Below are 16,482 nucleotides of genomic sequence, written 5' to 3'. Positions count from 1 at the left end.
AGATTATGGTTATTTCCATGTCGGTGATGAGATGGTTATATCATTTGGTGTGATTTTGATAATAGAATATTATTGATAATTTCTTGCATGATTATAGGTTTTTCTTGTAAAATTAGTAAGTTTATTGCCAACTTTATTTTATTTAATTGACTTTATTAGTAGTAAATGTTGATTTAATTTTGGCTATTTTAAATGGCTAGTTGACTTTGCTTGATTGTTACTAACTTTCGAATTTGGTTTTCGAGTTATTGCTAATTAATATGCTTTAAATGCTGTAATCCTCATTGATTAGAGTTTTATGCAATTTGTTAACAGATGTATAATTACTTGCAATTCTTGATTATGGCTTTTATTTGTACCATTTATGGGTGGCCATGATTGGTGGCGTTGATTATTGGCCTGGTATACGGCAATTTGGTGTCATTTTGTTGGCTCGTTTTTTATATTTAAGTTTTAAAATTTTAGATATATTTTTGAAAACTAGAGTTTTATATTTTAGCTTTTATATTTTGATTCTTATATTACTAATTATATTCTTAGTATTTATTTAGTTTGTTATATATCTAGCCAAAGGGTCTCCCTTTGGTTAGATATATATTTTCTATTTTAGTATTTATTTTATTTATCACCTTTTTTTCACAAATTATTTTATTTATCTTTCATTGACTTTGCCATCTTTTGATAAACTATTTTATATTTTATTGTAATAATTAAATTTATAATTTTCCTGTTATTAATGAATCGTATTATTTCAGGGATGAGGTGGAAGTAGCGTGGATTTGGAGCTTGGGACGTTTTATTTCAGAAATTAAGTTTTATTGTCTAAACTTCCGGAGACATTTTCTTGTCTTTCGGTTAGATAATAAGCTTTTTGAATGAAAAAAACTCCTCGAAGTATTGGCGTATTCTCGATACGAGCAAGTGCATTTCTGTCAAAAAAAAAAAAAAAAAAAATTCCCATCACAAAAAGTTTGTCTTATGTAAGCAAACGATTAAGGGTACTTAATTTTTATAATTTATGTTTAAATATCTCATAGATTCTTAGTTAAAGAATTTTCATGTTTGGAAATGGTTTCAGAGATTTAACAAAAGTTTTGCATTATTTGATCCAATTAAAGTATAGTTATTGAATATGTGAAATAGTTTATATGTGTATTATATAGTCTATATCTTTATTTTATATTAATTATATGTTCTTTTTTAAAATAGACTATTTCAACATGTGAAGGGAAAATTTTTTATTCAGAAAAAAAATGATCAAAAAATCAATTATGGTTGATTGAACAGAAATAGATTCTAAAAGTGAAGATCTAGAGCCCAATGACATCTACGATCCAATGAAACGGATCCTCAAAGCCCAAACAATTATTATAACTTTGTACAGAAGAAATTAAACATGTACACTGGCAGAAAACGCCTAGGGTTTTAAGTTTTCATCAATCTCCAATTCAACCAAATCTGAAAATCTAAGGCAAGATGTTTGCAGGGATGTATGGCAAACCAGACAAGAAAGCAGCTTTAAAGCAGCTTCGGACCCATGCAGCTATGTTCGGGGCATGGGTCGTGGCTATTCGGGTCACGCCTTATGTTCTTCATTATTTCTCTCATCAAGATCAACAGCTCTCTCTTGACTTCTAATTTCATCACCTACAAGGTCAGTCACTTTTCTTTTGTTCCTTATTGTTTCATTTACTTGCTTGTAATGCTATTCAATTAAAAAAATTAAAAAAAAAATTTGCTTTTTTTTAGGGTTTGCTTATGTTAATTATGATTCGGGTAAATTTTGATTTTTTGTTTATTTATGTGTATATTGGGGAGACTAGTGAATGAGTAATGATTTGAATTCATGAACCTTTAACTACTAGCCTATCGACAAATTAGTGATATAAGAGGGATTCTGGATATTGGGGGGGGGGGGGGGGGGGGGGGGGGTATTTTAGTTTTTCTTGATCTCAGGGAATGGATATTTTGCTATTAATTTCTCCGTTACAAGGTACAATTTTGTTTCGTATTGAGGATGCTTGTGTAATCTTCATGTTATGTTCTTGGTTCTTATTTCATTTTCCAAGTTTTGCATTCAAATTTTGAAATTTCAGCTGCCCTTTTTTTTAGAAATTAAAGTGATTCCTGAGCATTAATATTTATGTGGTGTTTGGTTGGGGAGAATGGTATGGAATGAGTAAAATTACTTGAAACTAATAGAGATAAGAGGGAAGTTTGAAATAAATTTAAGTGAGTGCAAAATTGCTATGATGAGATTTAAGAAGAAATTGGGGGTAGGAGAGAATGGAGCATTCCATCTCGAATTGAAGGTATGATCTCTAGCACATAATTTAAGGAATGGAATGGAGGAAGGAATGAAATTTGTTAACAATTGCCCATAATATAGTTCATTTTTCATTCCATTCCTTCATTCATCCCAACCAAATACAACATTATTGGTATGGCAGTGTTTAATCTTTCAACTGAAGCACTTTTATTAATTGTGGTTCATGAGAAATGGTATATGCTTCTATTGAAGAGGTTACACTGTGTTTTAAGGATAATGCCCTTCTTAATGCTTTTATTTATGGTGTTGCTTTGTTTTTTGCAGCAGTTCAACGAAGAGGAGCAGAATTGCATGGATGGATTATGTGTCACTCCATATATTTTAGTTATGTTTTTATGAACTTTAATTTTGCTGATATTTATGGTTGACACAATCATGTAGTTAAATCGTTATCAGATTCGTTTTGTTGTGTTGAATAATAGATACAATTACCTTGAATGCTTATTTCTTATACTCTATAAGCTCCTGTTTTGCACTATGATATGCTCTTAACATTTAGTAGCAGTCTGAGTTTTCTAACCCATCAAATTATTACCTTTGCCGGCTATATGTTCAATTTTTGTTTATACTTTTAGTGATGCAGCGTGTATCTTGATATTTTCTTTGTTCACTTCAGCAAATAATCTGTTAATGTTGCTAATTGCTATAAAATTCCTATACTAAACACAAACTAGGAAAGGATATAGGACCAAATGCTAGACATTCTTAATTGGATAGGATTGTTTGAGGAAACCACATTAGACACGGTGAGGAATTTACATTACAATGGACAATTATAGAACAGGCAGATTCCCAGCTGAAGTGAAAAGCTAGATACATTGGTTTCCTCGTTTTTTAACTTGTCTAAATGAGGAAAACATTTTTCATAAGGCCTTTCTTAAGTTGTTGTGATGTGACACTGATAGCATTAGGTTTTTGGGGGATTGTAGTGGAAGTTAAAAGCCCTTTTTTGGTATTAGTTCTGGCAGCAATTTTAATCTCTGTTTTGTGTACAGTGTGCTTGTTAGAGGAGGTACAAGATGCAAGATGCACTTGGGACCAAGAATAGGCGACCCAGATGGTTTCTTTTAAAATAAAATTTGTTTATTTATTTATTTTTTGTGACACCACTTACAGAGATTTTGAAGTACTTGAACATGTGTGTTTCTACTCCAACCCTCAGACATCTTAAAGGAAAGGTGTTCTTTCCACTCCAACCCTCAGACATCTTAAAGAATGTGGTCTTTTTACAATTTAGATACTTGTTTTGTCTGAAGATCTAACAGAAGGCAAATGAAGTTTAATTTTGTAAACAAGAAGATTCAGGATCAGGTTGTCAAGCTGTAAAGTTTATAAAATTAAGGAATAAATTAGTTAGCTTGACACCAATTTCTCAAACCTCTTAGATTAAAAATAATTCGAATTTTCTTTTCTTCCAGTGATCCATTTCTCATTTCAGTTATATCTTTTTCCCTTCAGACTTGGCTACCTGTTCTAACAATTCTGATTTGATTTAATAATCGTTTGATTTTTTATTAGATGGTTCTCTGCCAGTCGGCTATAATTTTATAAAGTTCTGTTCATGAGGAACACAAGTAAAAGTAAGGATAGACTGGGAAATGGGAATTGCTCTAAACACACAATTTAACAGCACAAAGCATAAGCAGTCACTCCATTACATTTGGGCAACATAAGAAACTCTCACGCACACATAAGTTGAACAAACATACGATAGGTAAGAAAAACATTCCAAGCCAATCCGAGAGCAATGCATCTTCATTTAAGCAATCTTGACCTCGATAGTCTTAGGCTTCTTCGGCTCCGGCGGTGGCAACTTGTCCACCGTAACACTCAACACACCGTCCTGACAAACAGCTTTGATTGTCTCCAAATTAGCATTCTCAGGCAACACAAACTTCCTCATAAACTTGCCAACCCTCCTCTCCATCCTCACATACTTGACACCTTCTTTCTCCTCTTCTCTCTGTCTCTCGCCACAAATCACCAGCACATTGTCTTCCTCCACCTGTACCTTGATATCGCCCGACTTCAATCCCGGCATATCCACTACAAACACAAAGGAATTCGGATACTCTTTCACGTCTGCTGGAGTTGATGCCATGGCTTTGGCATCACGGACATAGGTTCGGGCTTGGGTGGATTTGTTGGTGTCGTTGGCTGAGTGATTGTCATCGTCGAGAATGTGGTAGAGTGTGTTGAGGAGTGGATCAAATCCCATTACCCTCAAATCCATTTTTCTGTAGGCGCTTGATTTGCAAACTGAAGAACAAAGTGATTTGTTTATCTGTGTATTGATGGTATATGATTTGATTTTTTGATTGAAAGTGGGAATGTTTTGTTGAGAATTTATAAGTGGCAACGGAAGGTCATGGAAAGTTCCAGAGCGAATGGGAGTTTTTAAGAGAGGTTCTGGAATATGGACTTTCTACTTCTTTCCAGAAGCATCTAATTGGAATTAGGAAGACCCAATGGAGCCCTGTTCGGACAGATGTCAGGTTGGCCCCATACGTTTGGGCCACTCTATTAATCTGGCAATCCTCTTCTTTTCAGATATTTTTCCAAAACTTCATTCACTTGCCATATATAATAGGTTCAAGTAGAGAAACAGAAACATATTAATAAATTTAACTTTCATTACAAAAAAATAAAAAAAAATTATAACTTTCACTTCATATCTGTTGGGGGAGGTAGAGTCAATCACAGATTCACAGAGAATGAGAGACCAGATGGGCTGATAATTAACTAAGACCACAGCTGTTTGTGAAAGAACTCTTGGTTCGATCATATCTCCCCTGCTCTCTTTACGAGATATAGATGATTTGAACCTTGTCAAAGACAAAAAACAAGGTGGGTGATGCTTGTGTCCAATTATCAGAAGCTCAGCATATATGAATCGGGTGTATATTAATATATGAATTGCTGCTAAAAAAATCATGAATATAATGGGGTTGTAAAACACTGCAGGTACCGTGTGAGCCATGCAAGTACCTGCAAGCCATGTAAGTTTCAGTTGTGAAGCTAGTTCAATGCTACCACTACTATTGTTGAAAGACTTGGAGCATGTCAACCAAAGCTTATTACAATGATTTTCATGTACATGATACAAGTACTAAAGTTGATACTAAATAAAAAAAAACTCACACTAAAAACTAAAATCAAGCTGGTCTGACAGCATATCGTACAACATTAAAAGGCTACAAAATATAAAACTATGATTGATTAAGAAATTCCGATACCAAAGTGTAATTTGCTTCCACAAATGACAGTTTATGACTCGCAAGCATGCACACTACAGAGAGATAATAGAATTAGTAAAGCAAACTACATAGACCAAATATAATTTGCATCAAGATAAAAGAATTATCCCAATAGTGGATTCAGAAATTTCCATCACACCAATCCACGTGATACAATATACCCACATGAATTTGAAATTGAACATTACGGACTCGCTTGGGAAGACACAGAGTCAATACATTCAAGTGAGCCATATCTGGCTTTAAAATTGTTTCTCTGGTAAAAGCACAAGCCTTCCATTTTAAATTTTTAGCATTCTGAGTTCTGAGTTCTGGCCAATTAAAAACAGCTTCATATTGATGAATAACCTCAGGGTTCCCATAAAAGCACCACATTTTAGAGTTCTGATCGGTTAGTTAGAAGGGTGAAGAATGTGAACAGAACAAATGATTTGAACATGTGCATGATGTTTTAGTGTAACATCATTTCTAGCCGCAATCCTTCCACTTCACAAGTGTTATTGTTTCCTTCCCCTACTCCACATCATTCAGATACTTCAATCATCTTCTTCTTACACTCCAGCAATATCTCTTTCCCATCTTTATCTCTTTAACCCTTTCCTTTGACAAGTACCTGTGAATTCTTCATTTCTGCAGCAGGCAAACCATTGTATCCACTTTCAGAAATCTTAAAAGCATGACACAAGATATCACTATCTAATTGCTTCCTGCTGTTCTTGAATCTGAACCATCTCCTTCCTTAGTTTCTTAGCTTGCTCCTCGTTCCCTTGCTTTATGTATCCGTCTATAAAAGCATTATAAACCTCAGAATTAGGCTTATACCCTTTCCCAACCATCTCAGCCTGAAGTTTCAATCCTTCTCCCATCCTTCCCTCCTGACACAAACCCTTGATCACAAGCTCGTAACTTGTGCCCTTTGGGACAATATCATGTTTCTTTATAGCAACCCTCAAATATTCTGATGCTTCAGAAATTCTATTTTTCCCACATAGTCCCTTGATCACTTCGTCAATCGTCAAACTCTCTGGCCAAAAACCTTTTCCACACATCACCTTGTATAAAAGCAAGGCCGAATCAACATCCCCAATCTTACAATATCCACTTATAAGATGCTCAAAAGTAACACAACTACTATCCACCCTGTTAAACTCCATCTCTCCAAAAAACTCCTCAGCCCTCTTAACCTCTCCAATCTTACAAAATCCTCCAATTATCGTATTATAAGCAACCAAATCACGTTCCAAACCCTTCCCTCCCATTTCTTCCCACACCCTCAAAGCATCCACCATTCTTTCATCCTCACAATACGCTGCCATCAAAACACTATAACTATAAGAATTCGGCCCACAACCCCTCCTCAGCATCTCATCCCAAACCTCTTCCACATTCTGAACCAACCCTTCTCGATAAAAACCAACCATAATCACATTAAAAGTATGTACATTCGGCACAACCACCCTAACACCATTCCCACTAACATCCCTCTCAACACCCCCAAAAATCTCTTTATACATATCATAACCAACAAAACAATCATGACACTTGCAAACATTCTTAATCAAATCATTACAAGTACTAATCTTTAAAAAAATACCTCGAGACCGCAACATCCTAACAACCTCCACAGCCTGATCAATCCTTTTTGCCTGCAAAAGCGACATTACAAGCAAATCAAACACAAAAGGGGCAGAATCACAAACCCTATAACTCCTCATCAAAGACTCAAAAATCTTGGGATATTTTGGGCAATCACCCAAATGGGCTTGAGGGAATTTATGCAAAACAGTCTGGATCAAGCTCTGGGCTTTAGATTTCTGCCTGGCCCGTGCAAGAACGTGAATAATTGTGGAGTAAGAGCTCAAAGAGTGACAACAAAGTGAGTGTTGGACAGTGAAGTTGAAGTAGTTAAGGGCGAGATGGGGATTATTGCGAAGCTGGAGGGTAATTTCGGAAACTTGGGTGGGTGTGAAGCCGTTTGGGAAGAGTGACCGGAGGTGGGTCCACCGGGATTTTGAGCGGTGGTGCTTTAGAATTGTGACTGCGGTGGTTATTACAGTTTTGTCATCGGGAAGAATGGATGGGGTGATGGAGGATGAGAAGGGAATTGAATGTTTTGGAGGGGTAAAATGGAGAATTTGGTTTCTGATGATGCCTGAAACAGATGCCATGAAGCTCTTTTTCGCTTGCATTTCAGTTGCCAAGAGAAAGGGCTTATTTTCCTGCTCGATGTATAGCGAGGGGTGGTAATATTGGACCCGACCCGACAACCCGACATGAATTCGACCCGCAAAATACGAATTCGGGTTGGGGTTTTTCGGGTTCGGGTCGAATTCGGGTTGACCCAAAATCAACCCAGAAAAAACGGGTCATTTTCGGGGTGAATTCGGGTTACCCGAAATTACCCGAAAATTAATATATAATATGAATATTATATATATTTATATTATTTTTATAAAATTTATTAGTTAAATTTAAGATAAAAGTATTTAATTTAATAAAAATTAATTTTTTGGCTTAAAATAATATTTATTTAATATTTTAAAAACATTTTTATTAATAAATATTAATTTTCGGGTCGGGTTCGGGTTACCCGCGGGTAGTGCGGGTCGGGTTCGGGTTGGGTATTCTGACCCACTAAAATTTCGGGTCGGGTTCGGGTTGGGTAAATTTTTTGACCCGTGACTGTCAACCCGACCCGAAACCCGAAATTGCCAGCCCTATGTATAGCTGTGCTGATGTTAGAGATGTTCAAAAAATCCGAAATCTGAAATCCGATCTGATCCGATCTGGAAAAAAATCTGAAAAATCCGATCCGAAAAAAACCCGGTCTGGCCCGGCCCGGCCCGAGGGCCTAAAACAGGCCTAATATTTTCAAAAAAACCCGGATAAGATCCGGATTTTTGAAAAATCCGAGCTTTTTATAACTAAACAGGGCCTAGTATTTTTGGAAAAGCCCGGCCCGGCCCGGCCCGATTTTTAAAAAAGCCCGGCCCGATCTGGTTTGAAAAAAATCCGGATTTTTTTGGCCCGGTCTGGATCTGGCCCGAACAGATCTTTTGTGCATCTCTAGCTGATGTGCACTGTGCTACCAAGTACCACTTCTTTTACTTCCCGCTTTGGCTAAATTGATCATATTTTAATTAAAATTTCAAAATTAATTTTATATTATTTTGGAATTTATAAATTAACTAGCTTATGACCCGTGCAAAGCACGGGCGGGTATAATATTTGTTATTTTATCGTATATATTTAAATTTAATTAATTTTACTGTGAAAATAATATTATGATAGAATAATGTTATTAAATAATTTTTTTTAACGGCTGAATAATTCTTAATAGTTTTTTTTTGACCGAATGAATTCTTAATAGTTAGGTCCGTCAAATGACTAATTAAAAATTAGTTCGAATATTTTTTATTTAATGAAAATGTTAAAAATTAATAATTTAATATAGAACATATTATAAGTTAAAGAGACACGTAAACCCAAATACCGACACATCATAATAACATAATTTTTAATTGTTTGGTTTAATAGATAATGAAAAGTATATCATAACATGTTACAAATTAAGGAGGTCTGTGGGTCAAATATCAACCGGATCACCAAACTCGACCAAACTTTAATAGTATAATAATAATATACATTATAGTATAGATTTATAATATTACTTTTAAACTGAGACCATTAGAGTATTTAAAAATAATGCTAATATATTTTAGTGGAAAAGTATCACCGGTTTATTATTAATTATATATAATAATATTATATTTTTATGAATATGTCGCCTGCTCTGTTTAAGAACTCGGTGATTAATAACGATTAATCATCGATTAATCCTTATTCCATAGCTCGCCGAACTGATTAAATATCTGATTATTCTATTAATCATTCGATTAATCTCCGATCAATAAAATTAATCCTCGATTAATCCTTGTTCGGTGTCTTTACCGATTATATCTGATTTTCGCTTTTTACAACACTGGTCACTTGTAGATCGTATTTTTTAGTTCGAAAATCTAAAAAATATAGTGTGTTTTAGTTAAAAAGGTAATTACTATGTTGCTTGATGTTATTTTAAGATTGAGTTTTTTAGTATAAAACATAAAAGAGATAATATATTTCAGTTAAAAAGAATAATTAGTTATATAGATAGGCATGTATTTAGACCCAGTACCAAACTTCTGATTTCCGACTTTAATAGTATAGTATAGATTACAATAATATTTTTTTTTACATGTATGTGGCATGTGTTATTTTTTAGAAAATCGGTTTTTTAGTTAACTATCTGAAAAAGATAACGTGTTTTAGTTAAAAAGGTTAGTTGCTATGTTGTCTAATATTATTTTTAGAATTTTGAGTTTTTTTTAGTTAGAATATATAAAAAAGATAATTGTTTATAGTTAAAAAAGATAATTGATTATATAAAAAGCCCATAATTCGGCCCAATACCGACCAACCAAACATTTAATAATTGATTATATAAAAAGCCCATAATTCGGTCCAAGTACCGACCGACCAATTAAACTTTTAATGTTTCGGCTTTAATAGTATAGTATAGATGTGTATTTTTGATTGACATAATGCTAAAAGAAATTATATGATATATATAAGTTTTTATTATGAAAAACAGAGTTAGGATTTGATAATTAGAAATTAAATAATTTTATCTCAAGAGAGAAATGAAAAAGACCTGGAAAACTAGAGTAAGAGCATCTTCAACCGGCAAACACTATATCCAGAGTAAATTTTTTATATCCAGAGCAAACAAGCATGAAAAGACAAAACTGACCCCGTGCATACACAATAACAGTAAAAGACAAAAAACAATGTGAGGGATAATTTCGTCTTTTCATGCTTGTTTGCTCTGGATATAAAAAATTTGCTCTGAATATAACATTTCCCTCTTCAACCATGAGAACTCTTAGCTAAAAACTGAGTTCGAATACAAAAATAAAAAATATGGCCAATCTTTTCAAAAAAATCACACTCCAACCATACCCACCACTTATGTATAATTTTAGTCAAATCCTATATATGATTATATTTGTCTAAACTTTACAAGCTTGTAGGAAGATTACACATTATTTATTATCATATTAAACTAATATATTTTATTTATAACACTGATCCTTCCGGTTGCAACTATTATAGTTGAAAGATTTTTCAGTCATGAAAATTATCTAAAATACTACATAAAAAATAAAATTTCTTATGGATGCAAAAATAAACTATAAAATGCTTTCATGACTCTTCCTAGATATTGTTGGTGCTAAGTATTTTGATGGTAGTGCAAGGATGCCAACAATCTTTGTAAGACTATATTATTGATTATATTTAAAAAATAATATGATATTTATTAATTTTATTTTTTATGTAGTATTTTAGATAATTTTCATGACTGAAAAATCTGTCAACTATAATAGTTGCAACCGGAAGGATCAGTGACAATTTTAATAGATGATAAACCAAAGAATATATAACAGCTTTCTTTGTCTCGATCATTATTTGTGAAAGATCAATGATGCTCTTCGATTCAGAAAAAACAGGATGATCTCTCACATTCATGATGAAATTCTCAAATTGATTATCAAGTAATAAGAGTTGCAGTGTTGAAAAATCACAAGGATAGCTCTGCAAATCGAATTAACTTCTTTTTATCAAATGCAGAGAAAGAATCAGATGGATCGAGACAAGCCATACACAAAAGCAACTTTATGTTAACTTCATTGAATCGACTATTTGACTCTCCCATCTGATCATTTATAATAGTATAAAATAAACTATTCTGAAAATGATGCAGATTTGTGAATTTTTATACCCAGCGTCTTGATCTTCCTCGAGCTATAAACATATCTTCCATATTTGGGATACTTATTGAATTCTTTATACAAATCATACGTTTCTTCAAGCAGAGATTGCCAACCATTATCCCTCGTGTGTTGAAATCTTCTTTTACACTATTTAACAAGATCCATGACATTTACAGGATCTTGATCTTTCCTCTGCAATACTTGTTAATAAAAATGAAGCAAGGTGGACATGGGTAGCCTTAGCTAGTGTTGGGCAGTGACTGATGAGGCTCGAGAGAACAAACACAAGGCTGAAAGATATGTTTTAAACTTATTTGTTTTGAAATTGTTATCTATTCATATATTTAATATAAATACATGGGTTTGAATCTATGATTTGTTATGAAAGAGCTACTATTACCCGCTTTTATTTTCTTAAAGAGGCAATACTCTATTCAAATCGAGAAAGAAGAAGGCTTGTGTCGGTTTAAAATTTGATAAATAGACTAAATTTCTCGAGATTGCCTGCGATGTATGTCTAAGAATATCATTTTATTTTGGTATTTTTTTCTTTGTTACGTAACATAGTCGTCTCTTCGCCATTCTCTGCAATTCTTTTTCTTTCTTTTTTTAAATTTTGTAAAAGCAGGTCGAATTTAAAAAATGGGTAGCATGATACAAGCAAGAGGATTATGCATGTTGGGAGTATGTTGAAGTACCCACGCTAGAAAACAAATATTGAAGTACTAGATTATAAAGTAAGTGTACTACTGGTGTCTAGTGGAGCCGTGGAGGCTAAGAAAAGAGAACACAGAACCTCATGCATCCTCTATTCCTCTTATTCTTTCTGTCTCTCTGTTCTTACAAGCACAGAGAATAAGAATATTGGTCATGACCGAAAAATGCAGTCCGGATCTCTTTTTTAAATAATACAGATGTTTATTTTTTACTCAATGAAGAAAAAGGAAAAGTGAAAAACTAAAGATAAAGAACATTGCAAGGAACATAACTTTGCAAATCAAACTCCATCTGAAATTTTTTGATACAACTTCGCAAAATCAAGATTATTCGACTGATCCTAACATATAGGGGGTGTTTGGCGGCCACTTTTAAACCGGGCTTCTCGGTTTATAAGTTAGAAGCACTTATTCGTACGGTTTCTGTAAAAAGTCAAGAAACACTTATAAAATGTTAGGAATGCTAGCTTTTGTTTCAGAGTTTCTACTCATTTCTCAAACACTTTAATCACTTATAAGTCTTATTTTGCTTCTAACTTCTACTCCACTTATTTATTTTAACCTAAAAGCACTTATTTTAATCTCACCCAAACGGTCCCATAGTTTCTCCTTAGTCTTAGTAGACGTGGCAATTTGACATGTAACACAAAACGAAACTACACGATAAAAATGAATATGGGTTTTGATTTTTGATACACGAAACACGAAAGTACACGAACATGAAATTACACAAAAGATTTCGTGTCGGATATGGGTTTTCATTTTGAGGAACATTAAAGTACACGAAATATTTGTAGATAATATTTATTATATATGTGTTATGATATATTAAATATATAATTGTGTAAAAAGTATATATTTATATGTATGCGTGGATATATATTGTATATAAATTAACAAATTTATAGAGAATTGTATACAAGTATAAGTATATTATTCACATTTAATAAAATTATAAAGGAAAATATATATTAAATCTATTTTTTGATTAAAAAATATATTAATATGTTTATATATAATATACACGAAAAGTACACGAAATATACACGAAACATTTCGGATCGGATACGGGTTTCACCTTCGAGTACACGAAACACGAAAATATACGAAACGAAACTATACGAAACGAAACGATTGTCACCTCTAAGTGTTAGATAAGATTATATGCGTGTATGGCTAAACTTATTCTGCTAAAATAAGTTCCAGTTTGGAGTAAATCTTTTACATCTATATACTGGTTTTGTAATTTAAGTATATAAAGGCTTTTGAGATTTTTTATTTACATATAAATTCTCATTTTGACCAAAAAAGCACACATTTACTCAGAAGCGGAGGCAGGTTAAGACCCCTAGGGTCACATTCACTCTATGATTTATAATTCAAAATTAGAAAACTACAATGAAGCTCTTCGAGAGACGTCACACCCACTCCTCACTTCTTTTTTATTTAGGTATATTGATATATTGATCGATGATTGTACTCAAATATGAGAATGGCGAATATTTTCTTGAATTAGATACTCTTGAAAATATTTAATATGTAATCTCAGTTATATATTCGCATATGGGGTGGGTCCAAAGTGTACTTATTCGTTTATCCGAAATATAAACAATGGTGGATCATGGAAGAAAAAATACGAGTACTGTTAAATTGTTTAATTTAACCCGAAAACATGTTATATAAGAATCATTTTTATTTTTTGATTGTTTCATAACTCTTTTATATTTTATATAAACATGGATAGATAATGATACTTCCTCTGACAAGCATGTTCTTTACTTTTTCACACATATTTTGAGGTTTTTATACATTATATTTTCATAATATTATTTTAAGAATTTTTTTCCGAATAAAAATTTACATTAAATTTTACAGAAAAAGAAATTTAAGACCGTTGTGGAGAAGAGGATGCTTGTATATATCCATATTGCGTGATTCCATGAAAAATTATTAATCAGCGATTGTTTGTGTTTTATGTTTGTTCGACGTGACTGTTTTTATATATACCGTATAACTTTTCATTATTGAATTGATTTTCTACTAAAAAACCTGTTCTGAAACTATATTTTACGAGTGTCTCAAAAATTGCAAAAGTTAGAACGTAGATAACGGGTCGAGACTGTGCAAGTGACAATAACACTGTAACAGTCGAATTGAGGCTGTTTGAATTCCATGTCCACCTGAATTGATTGACGAGATCTTGTAAAGTAAAAATTCGTATATATTCTCCTTGTGGGACATGAAAAAACATACTCCATTAATATGCTTTATGTCTATCATCCTCCCCTCCTCTTGACGCGAGGAATTCCTTTTTATTTGAGTCCTTAATCCACCACCTTCGCCACTATACCCTAAGCATAAATCCCCTCCTTGCTTCACCTTTAAGCCATCCCCTCATTCTATAACATTTTCTATCATATACACCTCCAATTCTCAATTTCTCAATTAAATATCCTTCCAAAGGAAAAGAATCAACAACTAATTTGGTTTCTCCAATATTCATTTCTTTAATCACTCATTAGTTGATCCCTCATCGAAATACACATCTTTTGTTATTCTTATCCACTTTAGCAAGTACACGAGGCTGTTTGGGTAATTTTAAAAAAATCTTCTTAATTGTTTAAAATCAAAAAATAAGTGCTTTCAATTTTTTACACAAACGGATAAGCCGGCTTTTTATCAAATAAAAACCAGAAGTGGCTGTGTCCAAACAGGCACTATATATATTCATGTTCCATAAGCTCATTATGTTGCCACCAAGCCATGAAGTACAGCCAAGAGATCATCTCCCACCTGAGCCACCCCCAACACAAGCTCAAATTCGAGTACACCGAAACCCCCTTCAAATGCGACGGCTGCAACGAAGTCGGCATCGGCTCCAAATACAAATGCGGCAGCTGCGACTACGACCTCCACATGCACTGCGCCGTCCCCTCCGCCTCCATCACCCACCCCTTCTACACCAAGTGCTCCTTCCAGTTCCTGCCCCGCCCCCCCGGCCTCACGCCGCGCTACTGCAACGCCTGCCAGAAGGACGTGTCGGGGTTCGTCTACCACTGCGGCTCCTGCGGCTTCGACCTCCACCCCTGCTGCGCCAAACTCCCGATGACGCTGGACGACGGAGAAGTGAAGCTTTATTTGTACCGGAAGGTGAGCTCGGCGTGTCATAAGTGCGGGAGGAAGGGGAGGAGCTGGAGCTACAGGTCTGCATGCAAGAAGTATAATTTGCATGTGGCGTGTGTCAAGGAGATGCTGGTGGAGACGTGGCATGAGTTGTATTTTGGGGGTGGGATTGGGAAGAAAAATAGTGGGAATTATGATTATTGTTATTATGGTGACAAGGGTGTTAAATTTGATGGGAATAGATTAAGTGGGATTAATAATAATAATAAAAATGATTTGAGGAAGTTGGAGACGAGGATTCCAAGTTTGAAGGGGACGTTGCAGAATCATCATAAGAAGAGTAAAGGGAAAGTGAAGAAGTGTTGTGAGATGGCTGGATTGGCTTTGCAGTTTGTGATATCTGCGGTTCTTGGAGATCCGACTACTCTTATCGCCGGGGTGGTTGGATCTATGATGTCCAAGTAGTTCATAAATCAGGTCACGTGTGTGTGATTTAGTGAACAAAATGTCTAATTGTGATAATCAAATACTACATGTTTCTATGTTAATTATGAACATCCCTGAGCAGAACTCTGTATTTGATTCGTCTTCTAAGAATATATTCCTTTTCGTTGGTGGCTAATAATTTTTTCTAGTTGATCTTCTTAGCATCTCGGAGTAATCTAACGTACGTGTTCCCCTCTAGACAATAATAAATCCAAATTCTAGTAATGAACTTACAACCGATGAAAATCTCACATAATTCATGTCGATCGTGATTTATAAAAAATTACATCGTGATTCTATCAAAAATTCAAAACAGCGCATGAAAAATACATAGATCAAAACGCATACATATTTAAACAATAATCAAAATTCTCATTCTAATTATAATTACAAGTAATCGATATACTTGATTTCAAAAAAAAGTAATCGATATACTTAAAATATATATAAAAAATATGTTAAGAAAAAATGAAAAAATAGATGGAAAAAATAGCAAAACAGTGACAGCGGGCGAGAGAAAAAGATACACTTATACTAATCCGAAATCTTTCTAAATGATGGCGTTTTATATTATTTTTCCAAAAAATAAGTACACACGTAGGGAGAGGGGGAGGATTTTTTAATTATTTTTAATCATTCAAAAAAAAATATTTTTTTAAAATTTAAAATGAATATGGGGTGTGAGAGAGATATTTGTGTGAACAGAGGTGAAGCGAGATCGGAAAGAGTGAGTGGGAGAGAGAGTTCAGACTTTGTTT

At 33.8% G+C, this 16,482-nt stretch overlaps 4 protein-coding genes across 7 annotated transcripts; 2 read left to right on the top strand and 2 right to left on the bottom strand.

Moving 5' to 3' along the window:
• The first annotated feature begins 1,372 nt into the window (after positions 1-1,372).
• On the top strand, positions 1,373-2,807 carry LOC108225807 (mitochondrial import receptor subunit TOM6 homolog). 4 transcript variants are annotated; one of them, XR_010284890.1, is made up of 3 exons: positions 1,373-1,654; positions 1,957-1,993; positions 2,597-2,807. XR_010284890.1 is itself a non-coding variant. In XM_017400769.2 (2 exons), exon 1 carries the CDS (start codon positions 1,477-1,479, stop codon positions 1,636-1,638), a length of 162 nt encoding a protein of 53 aa, XP_017256258.1. In that variant the 5' UTR covers positions 1,374-1,476; the 3' UTR covers positions 1,639-1,654; positions 2,597-2,807. The 4 variants fall into 4 exon arrangements, 2 of the variants coding, with proteins under 2 accessions (XP_017256258.1, XP_017256257.1); XR_010284889.1 differs by having other exon boundaries at positions 1,374-1,654; positions 2,594-2,807; XM_017400769.2 differs by lacking the exon at positions 1,957-1,993 and having other exon boundaries at positions 1,374-1,654.
• A 1,111-nt stretch (positions 2,808-3,918) lies between these two features.
• Positions 3,919-4,651, bottom strand: LOC108225799 (17.3 kDa class II heat shock protein-like). Its single transcript, XM_017400758.2, has one exon. The coding sequence runs from the start codon at positions 4,560-4,562 to the stop codon at positions 4,089-4,091; it is 474 nt and encodes a 157-aa protein (XP_017256247.1). The 5' UTR covers positions 4,563-4,651; the 3' UTR covers positions 3,919-4,088.
• Positions 4,652-5,655: 1,004 nt separating this feature from the next.
• LOC108225736 (pentatricopeptide repeat-containing protein At2g15980) lies at positions 5,656-7,815 on the bottom strand. The gene has a single exon (XM_017400676.2). The coding sequence runs from the start codon at positions 7,773-7,775 to the stop codon at positions 6,279-6,281; it is 1,497 nt and encodes a 498-aa protein (XP_017256165.1). The 5' UTR covers positions 7,776-7,815; the 3' UTR covers positions 5,656-6,278.
• A 6,993-nt stretch (positions 7,816-14,808) lies between these two features.
• Positions 14,809-15,885, top strand: LOC108225777 (uncharacterized). The gene has a single exon (XM_017400732.2). It carries the CDS (start codon positions 14,879-14,881, stop codon positions 15,701-15,703), a length of 825 nt encoding a protein of 274 aa, XP_017256221.1. The 5' UTR covers positions 14,809-14,878; the 3' UTR covers positions 15,704-15,885.
• The last annotated feature ends 597 nt before the right edge of the window (positions 15,886-16,482 follow it).

Source organism: Daucus carota, chromosome 6 (genome assembly GCF_001625215.2).
Source record: "Daucus carota subsp. sativus chromosome 6, DH1 v3.0, whole genome shotgun sequence".
Lineage (NCBI taxonomy): Eukaryota > Viridiplantae > Streptophyta > Magnoliopsida > Apiales > Apiaceae > Daucus > Daucus carota.
Note: the sequence above shows the minus strand (reverse complement) of the source record. Positions and strands in the feature narration are given on the sequence as shown.